The 17,076-nt window shown below is 36.6% G+C and overlaps 1 protein-coding gene across 2 annotated transcripts; it reads left to right on the forward strand.

Moving 5' to 3' along the window:
- Positions 1–325: 325 nt before the first annotated feature.
- LOC103721380 (hydroxymethylglutaryl-CoA synthase-like) lies at positions 326–15,699 on the forward strand. Of its 2 annotated transcripts, XR_005506865.3 has the most exons (13): positions 326–542; positions 1,392–1,498; positions 2,733–2,865; positions 3,318–3,461; positions 3,661–3,819; positions 6,418–6,491; positions 6,581–6,656; positions 6,766–6,821; positions 11,491–11,578; positions 11,661–11,801; positions 11,889–12,038; positions 14,770–15,031; positions 15,329–15,699. XR_005506865.3 is itself a non-coding variant. In XM_039115608.3 (12 exons), exons 1-12 carry the CDS (start codon positions 474–476, stop codon positions 14,953–14,955), a joined length of 1,383 nt encoding a protein of 460 aa, XP_038971536.1. In that variant the 5' UTR covers positions 326–473; the 3' UTR covers positions 14,956–15,240. The 2 variants fall into 2 exon arrangements, 1 of the variants encoding a protein (XP_038971536.1); XM_039115608.3 differs by lacking the exon at positions 15,329–15,699 and having other exon boundaries at positions 14,770–15,240.
- The last annotated feature ends 1,377 nt before the right edge of the window (positions 15,700–17,076 follow it).

Here is a 17,076-nt window from a genome sequence, read left to right on the forward strand (position 1 = left end):
CAGTTTTCCGCATTCGAATTGCCGGGTGCGCAGAAATATCACCAAATGACGTCGCTTCGATGGCATGAAATGAAGACGAAAGGAAATGGGGAGATCACCTGTCATTCAACCATCCAATCCCAATCCAATGGCCAGAGAAGTCTCGTTTCATGACCGCGACACTGCTCACGTGACGTGTCATGTATGTAACGCTTTGGGTGAGATTTTCGCGTGACGATTATGGATTCAATGGCAGGGGATGTAAATAGAATGAAAGAGGAGGGAGAGGTGGAGGAGGGCATGGAGAAGGGGGCCTATATAAAGGGGGAAGCGTGTTCCCTGGGACGTCGCTTTGCTGAGGGCGGGCGCACGAGGGGAACACCTACCTGTCTTCGTATCTCGGGGCCGTTCTCATCGAAAAGGAAAAGGAAGGAGCGGGAGAGAGAGAGAGAGAGAGGAAAACGATAGAGGGTTTTGGATTTGGAGGGGAAGAGATGGAGGGGAGGAAGGATGTGGGAATTCTCGCCATGGATATCTACTTCCCTCCCACTTTCGTTCAACAGGTGGGATTGGAGAGCTTTTTTCTTTTTTCATATTGTGGGTTTTGTTCAATTCGTTTGGGTTTTGGTTGGGAGTGAAATCTGTTTCGTTTCTTGTTTCGTGGATGACTAGTTTAACCTCTGTAGGCAGATCCCGTTTTTGTTTTTATTTTATGTTGGTTTTGGATTTCTTCGGATTCTGTGAAATTGACATGTAAATTGTAACGAGATTTTTGTTTTTCGGTAAAATGAAATGTGAGTGAGTGTTCTTGCAGTGGAAGAGATGAACCGGGATGGAACATAGAAAAAAAAGGTGTTCTTCGGAAAGAAGTGTTCTGGGTTTTCACTGTTCTGTTTGGAATTAACCATGGAAGTTTCGCTCAAATTGATGATCGGGATTGGATTTTTTTTTTTTAGTTCTTTTAAATTTTTTAGTACTTTAATTGTAATGTAAGAGGCAATTCTTGAAGTAGAAGAGAGAAGGCAAATAAGGAGGTTTTTTCTCATATATCGTGGAGTTTGTATTGGCGATATGTGTTCTAGTGCCATTGAAAGTAGCTTTGCTGTGGTGAGGTTACAATAGAATTGCAGGAAATGCTTTAGGTTAGGTTGCCCACTGTTCTTCCTGGAATTAACCGGCGAAATTTGTAATATAAAAGGCAGTTCTTGGAGTAGAAGAAATTAACATAGATGAACTGGATGGCAGTGCCTTCTTTCCTCTTTTTTGGGTCATGGAGTTTGTATTAGGGATATGTGGTCTAGCGACATAAAAAGTGGCTTTGCATAGAGTATAGATTGGGTTTTTCTTCAATAACTCTTTTGCCATCTTGTGTTTTGATGCACATGTGTAATAGCTACCTTTGTTAACTACAGGAAGCCCTTGAGGCTTATGATGGGGCGAGTAAGGGAAAGTACACCATTGGACTTGGGCAAGATTGCATGGCCTTTTGCACAGAACTGGAAGATGTGATATCCATGAGGTAATTAGCTCCTAGTCAAAATCTGTTCAACTGATCAAGATGTAATGTTTCATATATCAGTGGGAGTTTTATGTTTTCATTGTGAAACCTGGGTGCATATGTTCCTCGTTATCCATAGTCGTATCTGTTCCACATCCAAGAATGGGGTATTCATATTCATGTTGCCTTTGAGAAGATAGATTCATTTTGCAGTTGTTCAGCTGCTTCATAAAAATCTAGAAACTAAGGTGACTAGCTTTTTTTTTCCTTTTAAGTTCCAAATTTTCCCCTATTATCTTTGATTCACATAACATGTAGAAATCAGTAAAGTCTTATATCTTTTCTATGAAATTTTGAACATACCATAACATGATTTTCATCCATAATTTTGCAAATAAAATTCTTTAAAAAAAAAATTCTCCTCACTATGTTTCTTCTTCAATCTTCCATATTTTGGCTTTTTTTATCCATTCGGTGAAACAAAAGGAATGATAAATTTTAATTCTCGTATACATTATTTCTTCCAAATAGATCCATTCCCCTGTTATTTGTAATCAGGGACAATGGTTATTTGTTAATAACATTAAATATAGTTAACAAATATTTAGTGTTAAATCAAACATTTAATTAAATGTAATTGATAGACCTATGTCAATCTTGTCATATTTATGTCAATGATTGAATACTTGGTACATAATCAGTTAAAGGAAATTTTCATTGCATGAGTTAACGTGAGTGCTAATTAAACCGATCACAACAGAAATTTCATATTTTTGTAGAATCTATTGTCCTAAATGCATTTATTGGCACTCCAAGGGGATTCCTTGTTCTGCCTTTTGTTATATTTTAGTTCCAGTTATATCATTTTAATTTATGCCTGTGCATATTAACTTTTAGCCATTGATGTATCTTGGAATGCGGTTTTGCAGTTGTACAGAAGGACCATAAACAGTACCTCATGTTTGGATACTCCAGTTGAAACAATTTTGCTTTTGATAATTTTAGTGCTTGTTGACGTCTTTATTTATCATGATCAACCATAGGATTTGCCTCCAGCTTGCCAATATCTACTGAGAATTTTTTAAGCTGGTTTCCATTCATGGTCTTGAATTTTCTTTTATGATCTTATGCTTATTTTATAAACTTGTTTGGTGGGAGAAAAACACGTCTTTCACTTGTTGTTTTAAACATGCTTAGTATCCATGTATCAAGATGGTGCTTTAAGATTTTCTTACTTAATAGGCATTTTATTCAGCTTGACAGTTGTTACATCCCTCCTGGAGAAGTATCAGATTGATCCAAAACAAATTGGTCGCCTAGAAGTTGGTAGTGAGTCAGTGATAGACAAGAGTAAGTCTGTCAAGACCTGGCTGATGCAAATATTTGAGGTTTGTTCCATAACCTTTTACAAAACATGTTTTGTTATTTTTCATATAACTTGTGATACATTCCAGTTTATTATTGAAGGTGCCAGCTTAGCCTGCTGGTAAATTGTCTTGGTGGTTTTATCAGAGACTTGAGCCCAAATCCTGCCCTCATCATGATTGGGGAGTTCAGGGTTATTAAGGGAATGCCAACTCCTTTTGTAGCTCATTGCCTATGGGCATCTTTCAACCCAAATGGAAAAATGTCAGTTGACACTTTGATATAAATCACATTCATAATATTTTTCTGGAGCAAAGACATCCATAATAAATTTAATCCATCGCATATAGCATATTGCCAACCACACAACTTTTTTTGTGTCACAGTCGGTTTATATCACATATTCGCATTCATCTCCAAACAAGTTACTATCGGCCACTAAAATTACATGACCAATTTTCATGAAAAAATACAGGAATTTGGTAACACTGATGTTGAAGGAGTTGACTCGACAAATGCATGTTATGGGGGAACGGCTGCTCTATTTAACTGTGTCAATTGGGTGGAGAGTAGCTCTTGGGATGGGCGATATGGACTAGTTGTTTGCACAGACAGTGCGGTATGATCATCCAGATGTTTCTTGCCTTTCTAGTGACCTGAAACAAATCTAGTGATTATTAGTTGTGTGATGCAGATGTTGTAAAAATGGACTTTACTATTTATAATAAACTACTGGCAGACATCCATGTAGGACAAAATAAGCTTATATACCATGGATTTCTTACCATGCCTTTCAGTAACAGTATGTTTTTCATTAGGTTTACGCAAAAGGGCCTGCTCGGCCTACTGGGGGCGCAGGTGCTATTGCAATGCTGATTGGACCAAATGCACCCATTCCTTTCGAAAGTAAATACAGGGGAACTCACATGATTCATGTTTATGACTTTTACAAGCCCAACCTTGCAAGTGAATATCCGGTTTGTTCTTTACTATCCTGTTAGTATGGTGGATTTAGTCTTGTACATAGATTATGCAGCTGAACATTCATTTTTTTCCCATTTTAATTCTCACCTTAGAATTCATTTTTGATATTCTCTTCCATAACTTTTGTAATTTTCTATTTTTTGCTCTATAATATTTGGGCTGCAGTTTTGCTATTATTTTAGACCTTGAGAAATGTTATACTAATGACAAATATTTTGTTCTCTAATTTAAATCCTGAGCTTGTGGAAGCTAATCTGTTTTCTGCTTTATTCTTATGCACATCTATTTTCTAACTTTTACTTTGAGAAATGTTTAAAGTTGACAACCTGACCTAATTCATTGGGACCCTTTCTTCAGTGGAGAGGTCCTGAGTTCAACTCCTGAATTTCTCAGAAATGAGATAATAATGGATTTCAGCTAAGCATCACATTAGCTGTTTAGTGGAGAATGCATGTGCTATGCCACATTATGTCATGTAACAATATACTATGCCGCATTACATTGTATAATATACGATACTTCCTAACATGGACCCCAAACCTTCAGGCATGGATTGTCCTTGCTCATCTTTCTCCTAGCATTCTATTGCATGGACAAGATGCACAAAGGTCACATGATGATGCAGACAATAGTGTCTAGCAAAATAAATTCCCAAAACCAAAGTATAGGAGGGTTCGTATATAATACATGATTATGTGTCCATTTATTTGTTCAATCTAAGTAGAACCATGAAAGTGTCCTTTTGTTGCTATATGGCATTTAAACATGCTAAACATGTGTACATTGATAGGGGCATGCATGTCCACCAAATCGTAGCTGACATTGAACTAATTTTCAGTTAAACCGTCAGCTCTTTTTGGACCTAACATTTGCTTAATCTTATATTAATAATTTTATTAAAATAGTCTAGTGAGTTTCTATTTTTTTTTCCTTTTCTGATCATTACTTGTTTATAGTTCTGCCTCATGGCTAGTTTCAGGGAATATGGCTAGTCAAGATGGCTAGAAAATGGCCTATTTGACTTCCATAGGTTTCCCTTTTCTGATCACTACTGGTTTAGTAAGGTTTATGCATTTGTCTTCTGGCTTGTTTGAGGGACCATGTTTGGTCTTGAATGCTCCCTTGTTCATATGTGATACTTCATCCAGTCGAGTCATGTTGGCTGGCTGTTTTAGGATTCTTTATGATTATTCTATCCAGCCCTTGTGTTCGTTATCTTCTTCTTGAGACAAAAAAAAAAAAAAAATCTTTAAAATTTTTGCTTCTTTCTCGGTCTTTTTTCTTTTCAGTGTCAGATTGTGTCATGCTTTAACGTCTTACTACTTTATTTTACAGTAGCTTTGTTATACATAACTTATCTCCTTATGGAAAAGGAATAAGGAGAAGCTTAACTAATGACTTTCAGCTTAAAATTTTATATGCATGAGTGGTTGTTGAAATGAGCTTCCACATATGGTTTATTCTGGATGAGAAGGTAATATGAAGTATACAATACCGGAAATTTTGGGTCCTGCCCTTTATACGATGGAGACACCATAGGTATCTATGACTTATGCACTAAAATGTAATTGTAATTTGAGGTGACATTAGCTTCCTGATGCTAAAGGTGCACAGAGGGTTCATTGGGATCAATAAATGCTGAACCGGGCCGTACCGCCCGGTTCAGGCCGAATCGTTTTGACTCGGTCGTTGACCAGGTTGGTACGGGCACACAAAACGGTTTCGGCCCTATAGGGGCCGGTACAAGAGCAAACCGGATGGAATCGGACCGGTTCCATCCGATTCGGCCAAGACTCGGTGCGAACCGGCATCGAGTCCAGTTCAATCTGCCACAGCGCGCACTGTGGCGTGGCATTAAATGCCACAGCACGCTGTGGTTGTGGCATTAAATGCCACAACATGCCGTGTGTGCTACGCGCGCTATGGCCTTTTTGGCCGGTTCGGTACCGGTCTGAGCTGGTCCGGGCGCTGAGGTACCGGTTCAATGATCCTTGCTTGGGATAGTTATTTTCATGAAATTCATTTACAAGCATGGAATAGGACTGTACCCATGGCTGTAGCATCACTTCAGATATTTGGATCCGGCTACTCTAATCTGTTTATATTGCTGCTTGCCCAAAACCTCTTGTCTGTCATACACATGTTCTAGACTACCATTGAATTTTAACTGTCCTCCTCTTGAGACCCAGCTGTTTGTGCTTAGCTCCGAGATGAGAAATGCCATTCCTAGATATGCAAATGGTCCAATGATTCCACCTGTAAACATTTCAAACTTGTATGGTATCAGGTAGTCCACATCTTATGACAAATTTGCGAGGTTTTGGAGATGTGGCTTTTAGATTCTATTATGAATGATGTTGTTCATAATACTTTTTGTAGCAAAGTTCTACAGATGCAGTGCTCTGAAAGTGGAAAAAATAGCTCTCGTCATCATCACATTTATTGTGCTTAATTGTTATGAAATGTTTATTCATATTGATGTTTACTTATTGAAAATTCTGAATTGTCAGGCATCATACTTTTAGTCTTTGAATTCTCTTCTTTGTCATGTGCTAGAGCTTCTACTTATACTTGATGTAACATCTCCTTAGGTTGTTGATGGAAAACTATCACAAACATGCTATCTCATGGCACTCGATTCATGTTACAAACGTTTTTGTAGCAAGTAAGTTGTACTAGATTTTGAAACTTGGTGTGCTTTATTACCTTGACTCTTCACCCACAGCTGACATCAGAACATCTTTGTGTCTTTAGGTATGAAAAGTTTGAGGGAAAGCAATTTTCAATTTCTGATGCAGACTATTTTGTTTTCCATTCTCCATATAACAAGGTGCAGGAATTATATTGCATTTTCCTTCAGATTTTATATCTATTTCCTGCAGTGCGAAGAAGCTCTTCAGGATAATGTTTGTTAACCTCTACTTGAACTGTTATTGCAGCTTGTACAGAAAAGTTTTGCTCGGCTCTACTTTAATGACTTCTTACGCAGTCCAAGGTTTTACCTTCTTATCACTAGTGATCATTATAATTTTAAGTTAAATGCTAAATGGGAAACTAATAGCTGTCTGCCATAATGACAACAGTTTTTTTATCTTGAAAGATATTGCCTCTGATCATTTATTTAATCTGCCGTATGGTTTTTGATAGACCAAAATGTCTGAAGCTTCACAATCCATGTGCCAGCCATGTATCCTTAATATTTCAAATTGCTGTGCTTATATTCATGACTTGAATTGTTATAAATGATTTCTTGTGTGTTAAAACATCCCAGTATGAAAAATAAAATTGACAATGTAGGTGAAAAAAGGAAATAACTGGCATGTAAACTATTGTTCGATCTTGATCCTATGACACTGCTAATGCAGCATACAAAATGGTCTTTCATGATACTTAGATGAACCATCTGCCAAGTCATTTATGGATTGTCAGAAATAAGTGGATTGAATATGTTTTAACATGGTAAAGTCACTGCATCATCATCAAATTTTCCTTAGTTGTTGTCCGTTTTGACCACCCTCTGAAAAATTAATCATAATATTGCTTAAAGTTTTCAAATCTTCATCTTCTGTTGATGTTTTTTGATATCTAATAGTCATTGTAAATATCCAACTTGGGTCAGATGGTGTGTAACATTTGTGGATAACATAGCCTTTGGAACCATCTTCATATGCCAAGGACAAAGTTTGGACCATCAATCCCATGAGACTTGGGGGTGAAGTTTGGTGGTTTACAAAAGCTGTTCAAAACGAATAGATGCAATAATCCTTATATATAGTCCGGCTGTGCTATTTATCATCTCATAAAGTAGGAGTACTGAAGTTGTTTAAAAATATATAACCAAATTTTTGTAAAGGTACGAGTGTCCATATCCGATTGTTTTGTGTTGTTTTTGAAGTAATCAAAACTGAGATATCTTGTGCGTAATGTTTAGTTAGGTCATTGTTCTTAATCATGTTGAATATGAGTTTAGATCTATCAAACTTCAGTTGAAAGAGATGCTAGGGCTGTCAAATGAACTGAGCAGCTCAAGCTTGACTTGAGAAAAACTTGAATCAAACTTGATCCAAAGCTAAATAAATCAATCTTGAACCAGAAAAACAAGCTGGAAATTAATTTCAAGCTGAGCTAAAAATTGACCCAGCTCAATCAGCTTGGCTTTATGGGGCTTGAATAGACATTGATAAATTGTAATATACACTGCATTATATAGATAATGTACAGTTGATTAGTGTATTTTATTTATTCTTCGAATCAATTAAATGTTAATTAGGGCTTGAACTGAGCTTGATTTAAGTTTGGACTAATGGATTTGTCAAGCTGATAAATTAATCTCATGTTTGGCTAGCTTCGTAACTAAACTCAAATTGAGCTGGAAATAATGGGAAACAAATCAAGCTTGATCCCAGTGTTCAAGTTGAAAATTAGTTTCAAACCAAGATTGATCAGACCCAAGCTTGGCTCAGTTACACACCTAAACTGTAGCTGACTATGGATTTAGTATCATATGAATCAATTATAGTGAAAGAATAGGATAGACAAGATTATATGTTTATTATAGGGGAACGAGATAAAAAAGTGTTTTGGCCCATTTAAAAGGTCATGTCATCAGGACTGACTCACCATTGTGTTCTGCACAGCCCTTAATCCTTATGGTCAAGAAGAGGTTCAGTTATGCAGATAACATCAGGGTAATCATATCTTCATTTTTTTTGAATCTGAATTACATGTTGAATTCTTAAATATTTCAGATTCTGCTAAGAAAGTCTCAAGGAAACAATCCAAATCCAGGCTCAATTGGATCCTCATTCTGGAGGCAAGTCCTCAAGTTGTAATACTGTAATATTGAGAAAGAGAGCAAAATGAGGACCGAGGGTTTAGAAGAAGAGAGATCCAGAACTTTCATTCATTGGCCATAATAACTTAAATCAACAAAAGTAAATCTTTTTAATCAATTAATTCAATTAAAACAAATTTCACCCTTAGACTCAAATTATGACAAAATAAAGCAAAAGATTTTTTAATTTATACCCCTAATCCCTTCACCACACCATTGGGCCAAGAAAACTTTGTCAAAATGAGTCTGCTTGGTCTGCTTAATACATCCAAAAGATGTGTCTAATCATAGAGCCCTAAAATGTTTGGTACTTGAAAGTTTTGGTCTGCAGTTATACTAAAATAGAGAAATTTTCCAATTAGATTTGAAAATAGACTCATGCAGTCCGATGTAACAACTGCTAACTGCTTAATACATTCAAAAGGAGCGCTTAATCATAGAGCCCTAAAATTGTATACAAGATTTGTACTTGAAAGTTTAGGTCTGCAATTATACTAAAGTAGGAAAATTTTTTGAATTAGATTTGAATAAAGACTCACGCAGTTCCATTTAACAAACTGATGCTTCACTGCATCAAGAGGTTAAAATTGTAGTGAAGCTATAGGCCTACTTCTTGGCCCATTCTTTTTGTTATTTCATGGTCTGGTGGCAAAATTCTTGGATGAGGTTGGGAGAGGACGGATATTATCGCTTGAAAACATTCGGACCCATGAAAATGATGAAGGCTACAAAAGGAAATAATTAGATCTAGCAGCACGCATAACCAAGCATCTTCAAGTTCAACCATAACACAACATTTAGAGAAGGTCTTGCTTGGATTTTCTTGGCCCTTGAGTACCATATTGAATTTTTAAAGCATTGTACTGAAGGACCATTATGAATCTATTCACGAAGAATATGCTCTTTCTTTTCACCTCAAAGACATGATGATGAATGATATAAAGGTGGAAATAGATTCAGTTGTTGACCATGATGTTGCTTAGAAAGTTATCTAGGTTGTTCTTTCAAAACATGATTTTATGTTTGCATCTTTGGTTAGCAAAAGGATAACAATATAATTGTCATCAATATGAATATTGAAACATGATAATATGGCTGCATTCATTTATTGTGCCTATGAATTTGATATATCTGTAGCCACAAACCCATAAAGCATGGACAGAGGATATTGATATGACGAGATACAGATATGTTGATATGGCAAATCTTGCAAAAGAAGGATATCATAGGGCTAGGATATGACAATGAATGCATTCACATATTTTTATGTATATTTGACAAAAAAGCATCAATGAGGCAGATCGGATTATCAAACTAACATAGTTCATGCTTTACACAATAGCCTTAGCGTCCACAATCTCCACCATTTAGTTATCATTCAAATCTATAAAACACGTATTATACTTTGTATAATAACATCGATATCACAAAGGCTAAAACTAAACATTCATCATAAAAGGGTCAACATTCATTAATAAAGGGGAGAAATAATTCCTTCAAATTATCTTGGGTGTATCCGAGAAGTATCCAAAGTCTATTTCTTGAAATATTAAAATATGGGATATTTAAAGTTAGTATCTGACATATATCCAGATTTATCCAGAAAATATCAATATCTGATATGTACTCATACGGATATGACATGCAATTTGAAGTATCCGTTCATAGAATCTACAAGCATATATTCTTTCATTGGATTTAGGGTTGTTAATTAGCCTGCTTTTTCAACTAATTTAGATTTTCAATTTATTGTGAGCCCAGTTGTGCTCAATCTTTGGGTTCTCTAGCTTATCTCTTGTCCTGAATTTTAACTATACTGGCAAAGTGAGCCTGAATTGAGCTAGAGTCGGTTTGGTGTAGTTAATGCATGCTTAATCTCTTTTTGCTACATGTTGAACCAGTAGAATCAATATTGGAATGCATTCTTATGAATCATTCTTTATCAAATTGTTTTTGTTTCATATTTTATGACGAAATGTGGAACTTTAGTTTTTATCTTTTAGTTTTTCTCGATAACAAGCCATGATATTTATAAACACAGGTTTTATCTACTTTTGGTCCAATATAGGTCCTGCATTTTTTTGAAAGCTGAGATTTACTGAACCTGAGCCGAAAGAGAAATTGCAGGGTTGAGCAGACACAGCTTTAGGCTATGTTTGGTTGGGGACTGAGATATCCTAAGGCCCCTTTAACCTGCCCGTTCCAGCTATTTTTGTCAAACACCCTTAAAAAAGCCACTTGGTAGAGTTGGCATTTTAAAATGTTTATGGCACCAGCTTTTCCTTTGAACCCATTTATTCTGGGCTAACTTTACCTGCAATCAATGGACCATTAAGGTATGCTCTCATGAGTTGGGGGAGGATAAGTCCATATTATCTCATTGGCACCCTTAGAGGGTTATGCTCTAACCATTTTGTTCCACAGAACTAATTGATTTTTTCTTGAATTGCCTTATCCATCAGAACGGAAAAGTTGTTCACCCTTTCAACAATTTTATGACCCCTGTAAGTGATACTGTAATTACACAAGCTACAAAATTTATATAAAAGGATGAAATTGTTCTCCATTTTTTGCAGAAAACTTGAGTGCTAAAACTCTTCAATGAGTGCTGTTTCTTTTGTACTTGCTCGGGATTTCTTTGGTTAATTTTAGCAACCATGTCTGATCTAGATGCTGCATTTTGACCTTCTGTTTTCCTGACAGAAGGTGAACCTTGTTCAAAATATTAAATTTTTACATTATCTTCCTCTTTCTAGAGTCTTGTTGCACCTTTCTAGTAATGTTTTTTTTGAATTCCTAATCAGATTTCATCTGTTATTATCTTTCTTAGTTCTGTTGAGAAGGGTGCAAGGGAAAAGCTGGAGCCTTTTTCAACCTTGACTGGTGATGAAAGCTATCAGAGTCGTGAGCTTGAAAAGGTCGCTTGTCATGTTACTATAGTTTTAGTCCATATGTAATAATTGATTTCTAATTGCTGATTGTTTACTCATCGATGGTCAGACTTCTCAGCAAGTTGCAAAGCACTTATATGATGAAAAGGTTCAACCGTCTACTTTGCTGCCAAAACAGATTGGGAACATGTACACAGCATCTATTTATGCTGCATTTGCATCTCTTCTTCATAACAAGCATAGCACTCTGGTGATTTTTCTTTCTTTAGTAGCTGTGGTTCATTTATTCATCGTGAGCTACTGGCCTTCCCTAATTAATGTTACTTGTTCTATTCAGGGGAACCAACGGGTTGTGATGTTCTCATATGGTAGTGGCCTTTCTTCTACAATGTTCTCACTCAAACTTCAGGAGGGTCAACATCCCTTCAGCCTATCCAACATTAATGCTGTGCTGAATGTTTCAGAGAAGCTGAAGGCAAGACATGAGGTATGTCCTTATTCCATAATGTTGTATAGTCTGTTTTGTGCTAGCTTATCAAGTTCTATTGAATTTTGTTTTCGTCTGTGCTTCTGTGTTTTGTCCCATTATATATCCTTTCATCTCAATTTTTAATGTATAAGCTTTGTGAACATCTTGACTGACAAATGTCTTCTGGAGGTCAATATCATGCTGTTTATCTGAACTTGCATCTATCTTTGTAATCCCTAAATCTACGAACATAATGAGAAAGGCTGTTGTGCTGGTCTTATATGGTTTGCTCCGAAGCATGCGGCCGTGCCTCCGCTTAAAAAACTGTAAATATCCCAAAGCCTGCCTGGCCCGACCAGATTGCAAGGGACGCAAAAATACACACACACACATAACCCCCCTGCCTCCTCCCTTGGCTCTACCACACACCCATAAAAAAAAAAAAAATCCCTTGCATTAACATGCATATGGACCCAGGTACTTGTATACATGCTAGACATCTACGATCATAGCTATATTCACCAAAGACCTCAGACCTCTGACATGGATTCTGTTGCTTTTACAATGAACTAATCTATGATTCTTTTTGGTATCTTGACTAGAAATGTATGAGGAAAAATTAATTGTCTTTTATGAAAATTTGTGTTGTGGGTGAGTCTTAGCACATTGGTGAGGTTACTCCATTGTGACGTAAGAGTCATGGGATCAAAACACAGAAACAACCTCTCCACACGCATGGGTAAGGCTGTGCGCATTTAACCCTTCCTAAACCCCGTAGTGGCGGGAGCCTTGTGCACTTGGTCACCTTTTATAAAAATTTGTCTTTGTGGTTATATATGCCTTGCCATGAGGAATATTGCATGTTTCTAATTATGTTCTAAATACATATATAAGAAAAGTTACTAAAAGAAAAGCTCAGGAATGCTAGTCTACAGAATAACTGAAAATGGATGAAATTGAGAATTGATCCAGATGAATCATCTAACATTTGGCAAGATCTGAATATACATATGACAGATATTTGCCACGTAATGCCACAGTCATTTTGATGCATTTAAATGTGCTCATTTGAAGCAGGCTTAAACCATGAACCATAAATGGGGGAGAAACCATCCTATTAATATAGAGAAACATGGCTAAGAACCAGGTAAAAGGCTGGGTTGGAGGCCAAAGTATATGTAGGCCCAATATCTCCCCCCCCCCCCCCCCCCCCCCCCCCCCCCTTCTCTCTCTCTCTCTCTCCGCAAAGATTTCTTGTAGCTCTTTTTCCAAAGCAAGATGATGTTTTGATAAAATTCTGGAAAAATTCAAGGTTACTCTTTTTGGATACTATCTTCTAGAGAAATTATTTTCTGACAAATATAACTATTATTACTCTTGAATATAGTTTTAGCACTTCCCCTTTGACAATTCTGTCAAAACTCCCTGTGCACTCTCTTAACTACCACCACCCAAAAGAAACCAACTTAAGTTTCTTTTAATGGAAGACCATATAAGAATTGCTTGACAGAGGCTGTTTTGGCTCATCATGAGTTATTTCAGTTCCGCTTGCTTCCAATATGAAAGTAGTAGTAGTAGTTTGGTTAGTTGAGCATGCTTGTTTCTTGCCCAGTATTATTCCTTTCTTTTCTTTCCCCTCTTTTTTAACATCAATAAATGCAGCCATTACACACTTGAGCATTCATACATAATTAGTTATAGATTAACCAAATCTTTCATCTGATTGACAATGATTATATTCTTATAGCTGTCCCCAAGCTGTTGTGGGATCCTTAATCATTCCCCATAAGCTGGTTTTTTCTCTAGTCTGATTCTTCGTAGTACCTTGTGATAAATGGATCCAATGTTTGTGTTGTACTGAGCTACTATTTTGTCCTCAAATGAGATTGATGTCCATGTTAGGCACTTTTCTTTTTTATAAGCAATGATGGGTCAGAAGTCTCTATCTATATATTCTCAGTATGAACACTGCAGGTTAGTTTCTAATAAGATCTGATTACTTAGTAATCCGTACAAGCTTGCTTTTCGAAGGACATATCCTTTATTTGAATCAGATGGCAATAATTTGTAAAGCTAGTTGCTAGGAGTTTCTCTGAGATTTGACAGATTGAATTAATGGTACCATCCTGTCATGCATAACAGGATTAGTTGCTCCATGTTGACGACCCTGAAGATTGATTTTGTGCCTCCTCTTCATAAGATCTTTTGTATACTCTTCTCTTATTCCACCTATTAAAAATTCTCTTCCTAAAACTAGTATAAAGAACTTGAGTCTGATTGCGAAATCAAAAGAGAGAGATAGGAACTTTGACCCCTAGATTAACTAAAACTCCTGCATGTTCAAGTAATATTGCTTAAAAAATAGAATTTGTGTCTGTGCGTGGAGAAATGTCAGCCATATTCATCTTCCTGCAAATCTGATGCCTAATCTGTATTAAGTGATTGACAAAATTCTAGAGGTTTTTGTATATTGAGAAAACTTTCGTATTTTTGTAGTGGCATTGCTCCCTCTCTCTCACTCACTCACTCACTCTGTATGTGAGAAAGTGGTACTGATTGTTTTGCTGATAATGCATTTTGATCTTTGGTCAGCCCGTCCGCTCAACCATTTCTTTTGCTGTTTGCTGTTACTTGTGAACAGAACAAAAACCTTTTTTCATTTGGGTAGATAATTTTCACCTATTTATATAACTGGTCAGCATTCATGTGTTTTTGACATTAAGCTTTTTCTTTTTTGTTTCTTGTTCAGTTTACACCTGAGAAGTTTGTCGAAACTTTGAAGTTGATGGAGCACCGATATGGAGCCAAGGATTTTGTGACAAGCAAAGACACAAGCTTACTGTCCCCTGGAACATTCTACCTCACAAATGTTGATTATATGTATCGGAGGTATTATACCAAGAAGGGTGCCGAGGGCCTGTTAAATAATAGATGATGTTATTACTGTCCCCGTTCTTTCTAAATGCCAAGCCGACGAGCTTAGCGCGCTTAGCATGCCTTATTAGAAGCAGGTGCTTATTTTCTTGGTGCCCATGAATCTAGTATTTAATCTCATCTATAATTTCTTTGAGATTTCTTGGTCTTTCTGGTACTCTGTCGATCTTACCGCCTTGGGGGTTTGAACTGCAATGCAGTTATGTTTAAGATTTTCATAAAATAGACTTTTCAGTCTATATGCCCTACTGAAAATAAGATTTTTCAGTTTCATATTTTCATAAAATGGATTTTTCAGATTGGAGGTTCTGCATGGTTAACTAACTACTCTCAGTGCTTTATGTCTCAGTTCTCTGTGGTATCTTTTTGGGCAGGTGAATAGAAAGTCCTCAACAGTGCGAGGGAAAGCTACCAGACTCAGCCTGGTTGTCCAATGGCCTCATGCCCAATGGGTGGCTATTCAGGCTATGAATCCTGGTTCTCCAGTGATGGCAATGGGTGGTGGTTAGCATTTTCCTCTTAGGAATTCCCCCAACCAGCTCACAGGGGGAATCCTGGCTCCAGGTTTTCTTGGGCTCTCCCTATAGTATATGCTAGGATTGAGGCTAATTTTCGATTAGTCTACCAATACTAACACAATTTCAATAATTTCTTTGTTGCGGAGCTTCCTAGAACTGTGACTGGATGATAGGTGAGGAAAATTCCCCTGCACTTCAATAAAAAAAACTAATCAATCATCGACCAACTATGGTAACATTACATTGATTGAGTTTAATTAATCATTTATGTCTTAACGCTGGAAAGGGCCATGGTGGGCCATTTGTAACACATATGAGAGGCCATATGTGAGTAGTTTCTTGCTGGAATTAACTACTCAAGTCAAAGCTATCTGAACAAGAAACGTTATCAATGCAAGAAAATGTCAGACAACCAGTGAAAGAAAGTTATCGAGGTAAGAAACCATCCAAAAGATGATAGTTATTGCTGAAAATAGCTGTCAATCTGCATCATTAATGTAAAAGAGGATTCATTTTGCTCTCATCGCACTCCCAAAGTCTTATGGGCAATTGATGTCAAATCCAACATGAACAAGACTTCTATGCCTCTTCAATGTATTTTTTCTTGTCTTCTCTCTCTTTGGAGCGGAGGGTCATCGACATACTCCAGAGTTTATCTAGCCATTATCAACCGCTTTGTCTCGATGGTTTTTAATCTTCGATATCCTTTTGTTCTATCGTGACGGATGAATCCCATTATATATCACTTCGTTATTATGATTGATTATTTGACATTGATGATGATCATTATTGTGCAAATAAAGTATTTGATAATTTTCAAAAGCTCGTGGATGAGCTATCCCAGCACATCTCTAATGCTATAGCACAATGTGTGGATCTCACATCAGATGATAAATCCTCGTTGACTAGGCATGGAAAAAACTAGATACTTTCTCATCGATGATAAGATGCTCGACATTGTAAATTAGTGCCCTAACAAAGTCATACTTATAAATGAAATTCAAACAATATGTATATTATTTTTTTTAAAAAAAAAACAAATGTTTTAAGATGGTGGGAGAAGTTCTTTAAGCAAACAATCATCAATCTACATTTAAGCATAAATCTAGAAACTAATGCATTTTAAAATCTAATAGAATTGTTCATATCGCCACTATGTGATCACAAAGTTCTATTGTGGCTCAATTAAAATATTGGATTCATGCTGGTGCTTCCACTAATTCAAATTCACATGAATGATGAACTTGCTAACTTCACCAACTCAAACACACTTTCTAAACCCAAGCGTGGTAAATCATAATAAAACAATACAACTAATAAACATTTGCGGCACACCCCAATTATTAGAATTTCTAAGAACCAGGGTTGAAGAGTCTTTCTACTCATACCAGACCTAGTTTCCATACGTATAGTGACACATGATTTATGTTAGATTTACATCGAAACAATGGTTGCCAGTTCAAGTATGATGATGAACATGATACTCTTATCCACATGATAATTGATCAAATCCCAATGGGTTAAATGTTTTTTCTATTCAGGGCCCACCTTGACGAGCAATGTGGGGCCTCACGTGAGATTCCTAAAATCAAGTCACCAAACCT

This window comes from Phoenix dactylifera, chromosome 10, assembly GCF_051530095.1.
Source record: "Phoenix dactylifera cultivar Ajwa chromosome 10, Ajwa_hap1_PhDact_Kaust_v1.1, whole genome shotgun sequence".
Lineage (NCBI taxonomy): Eukaryota > Viridiplantae > Streptophyta > Magnoliopsida > Arecales > Arecaceae > Phoenix > Phoenix dactylifera.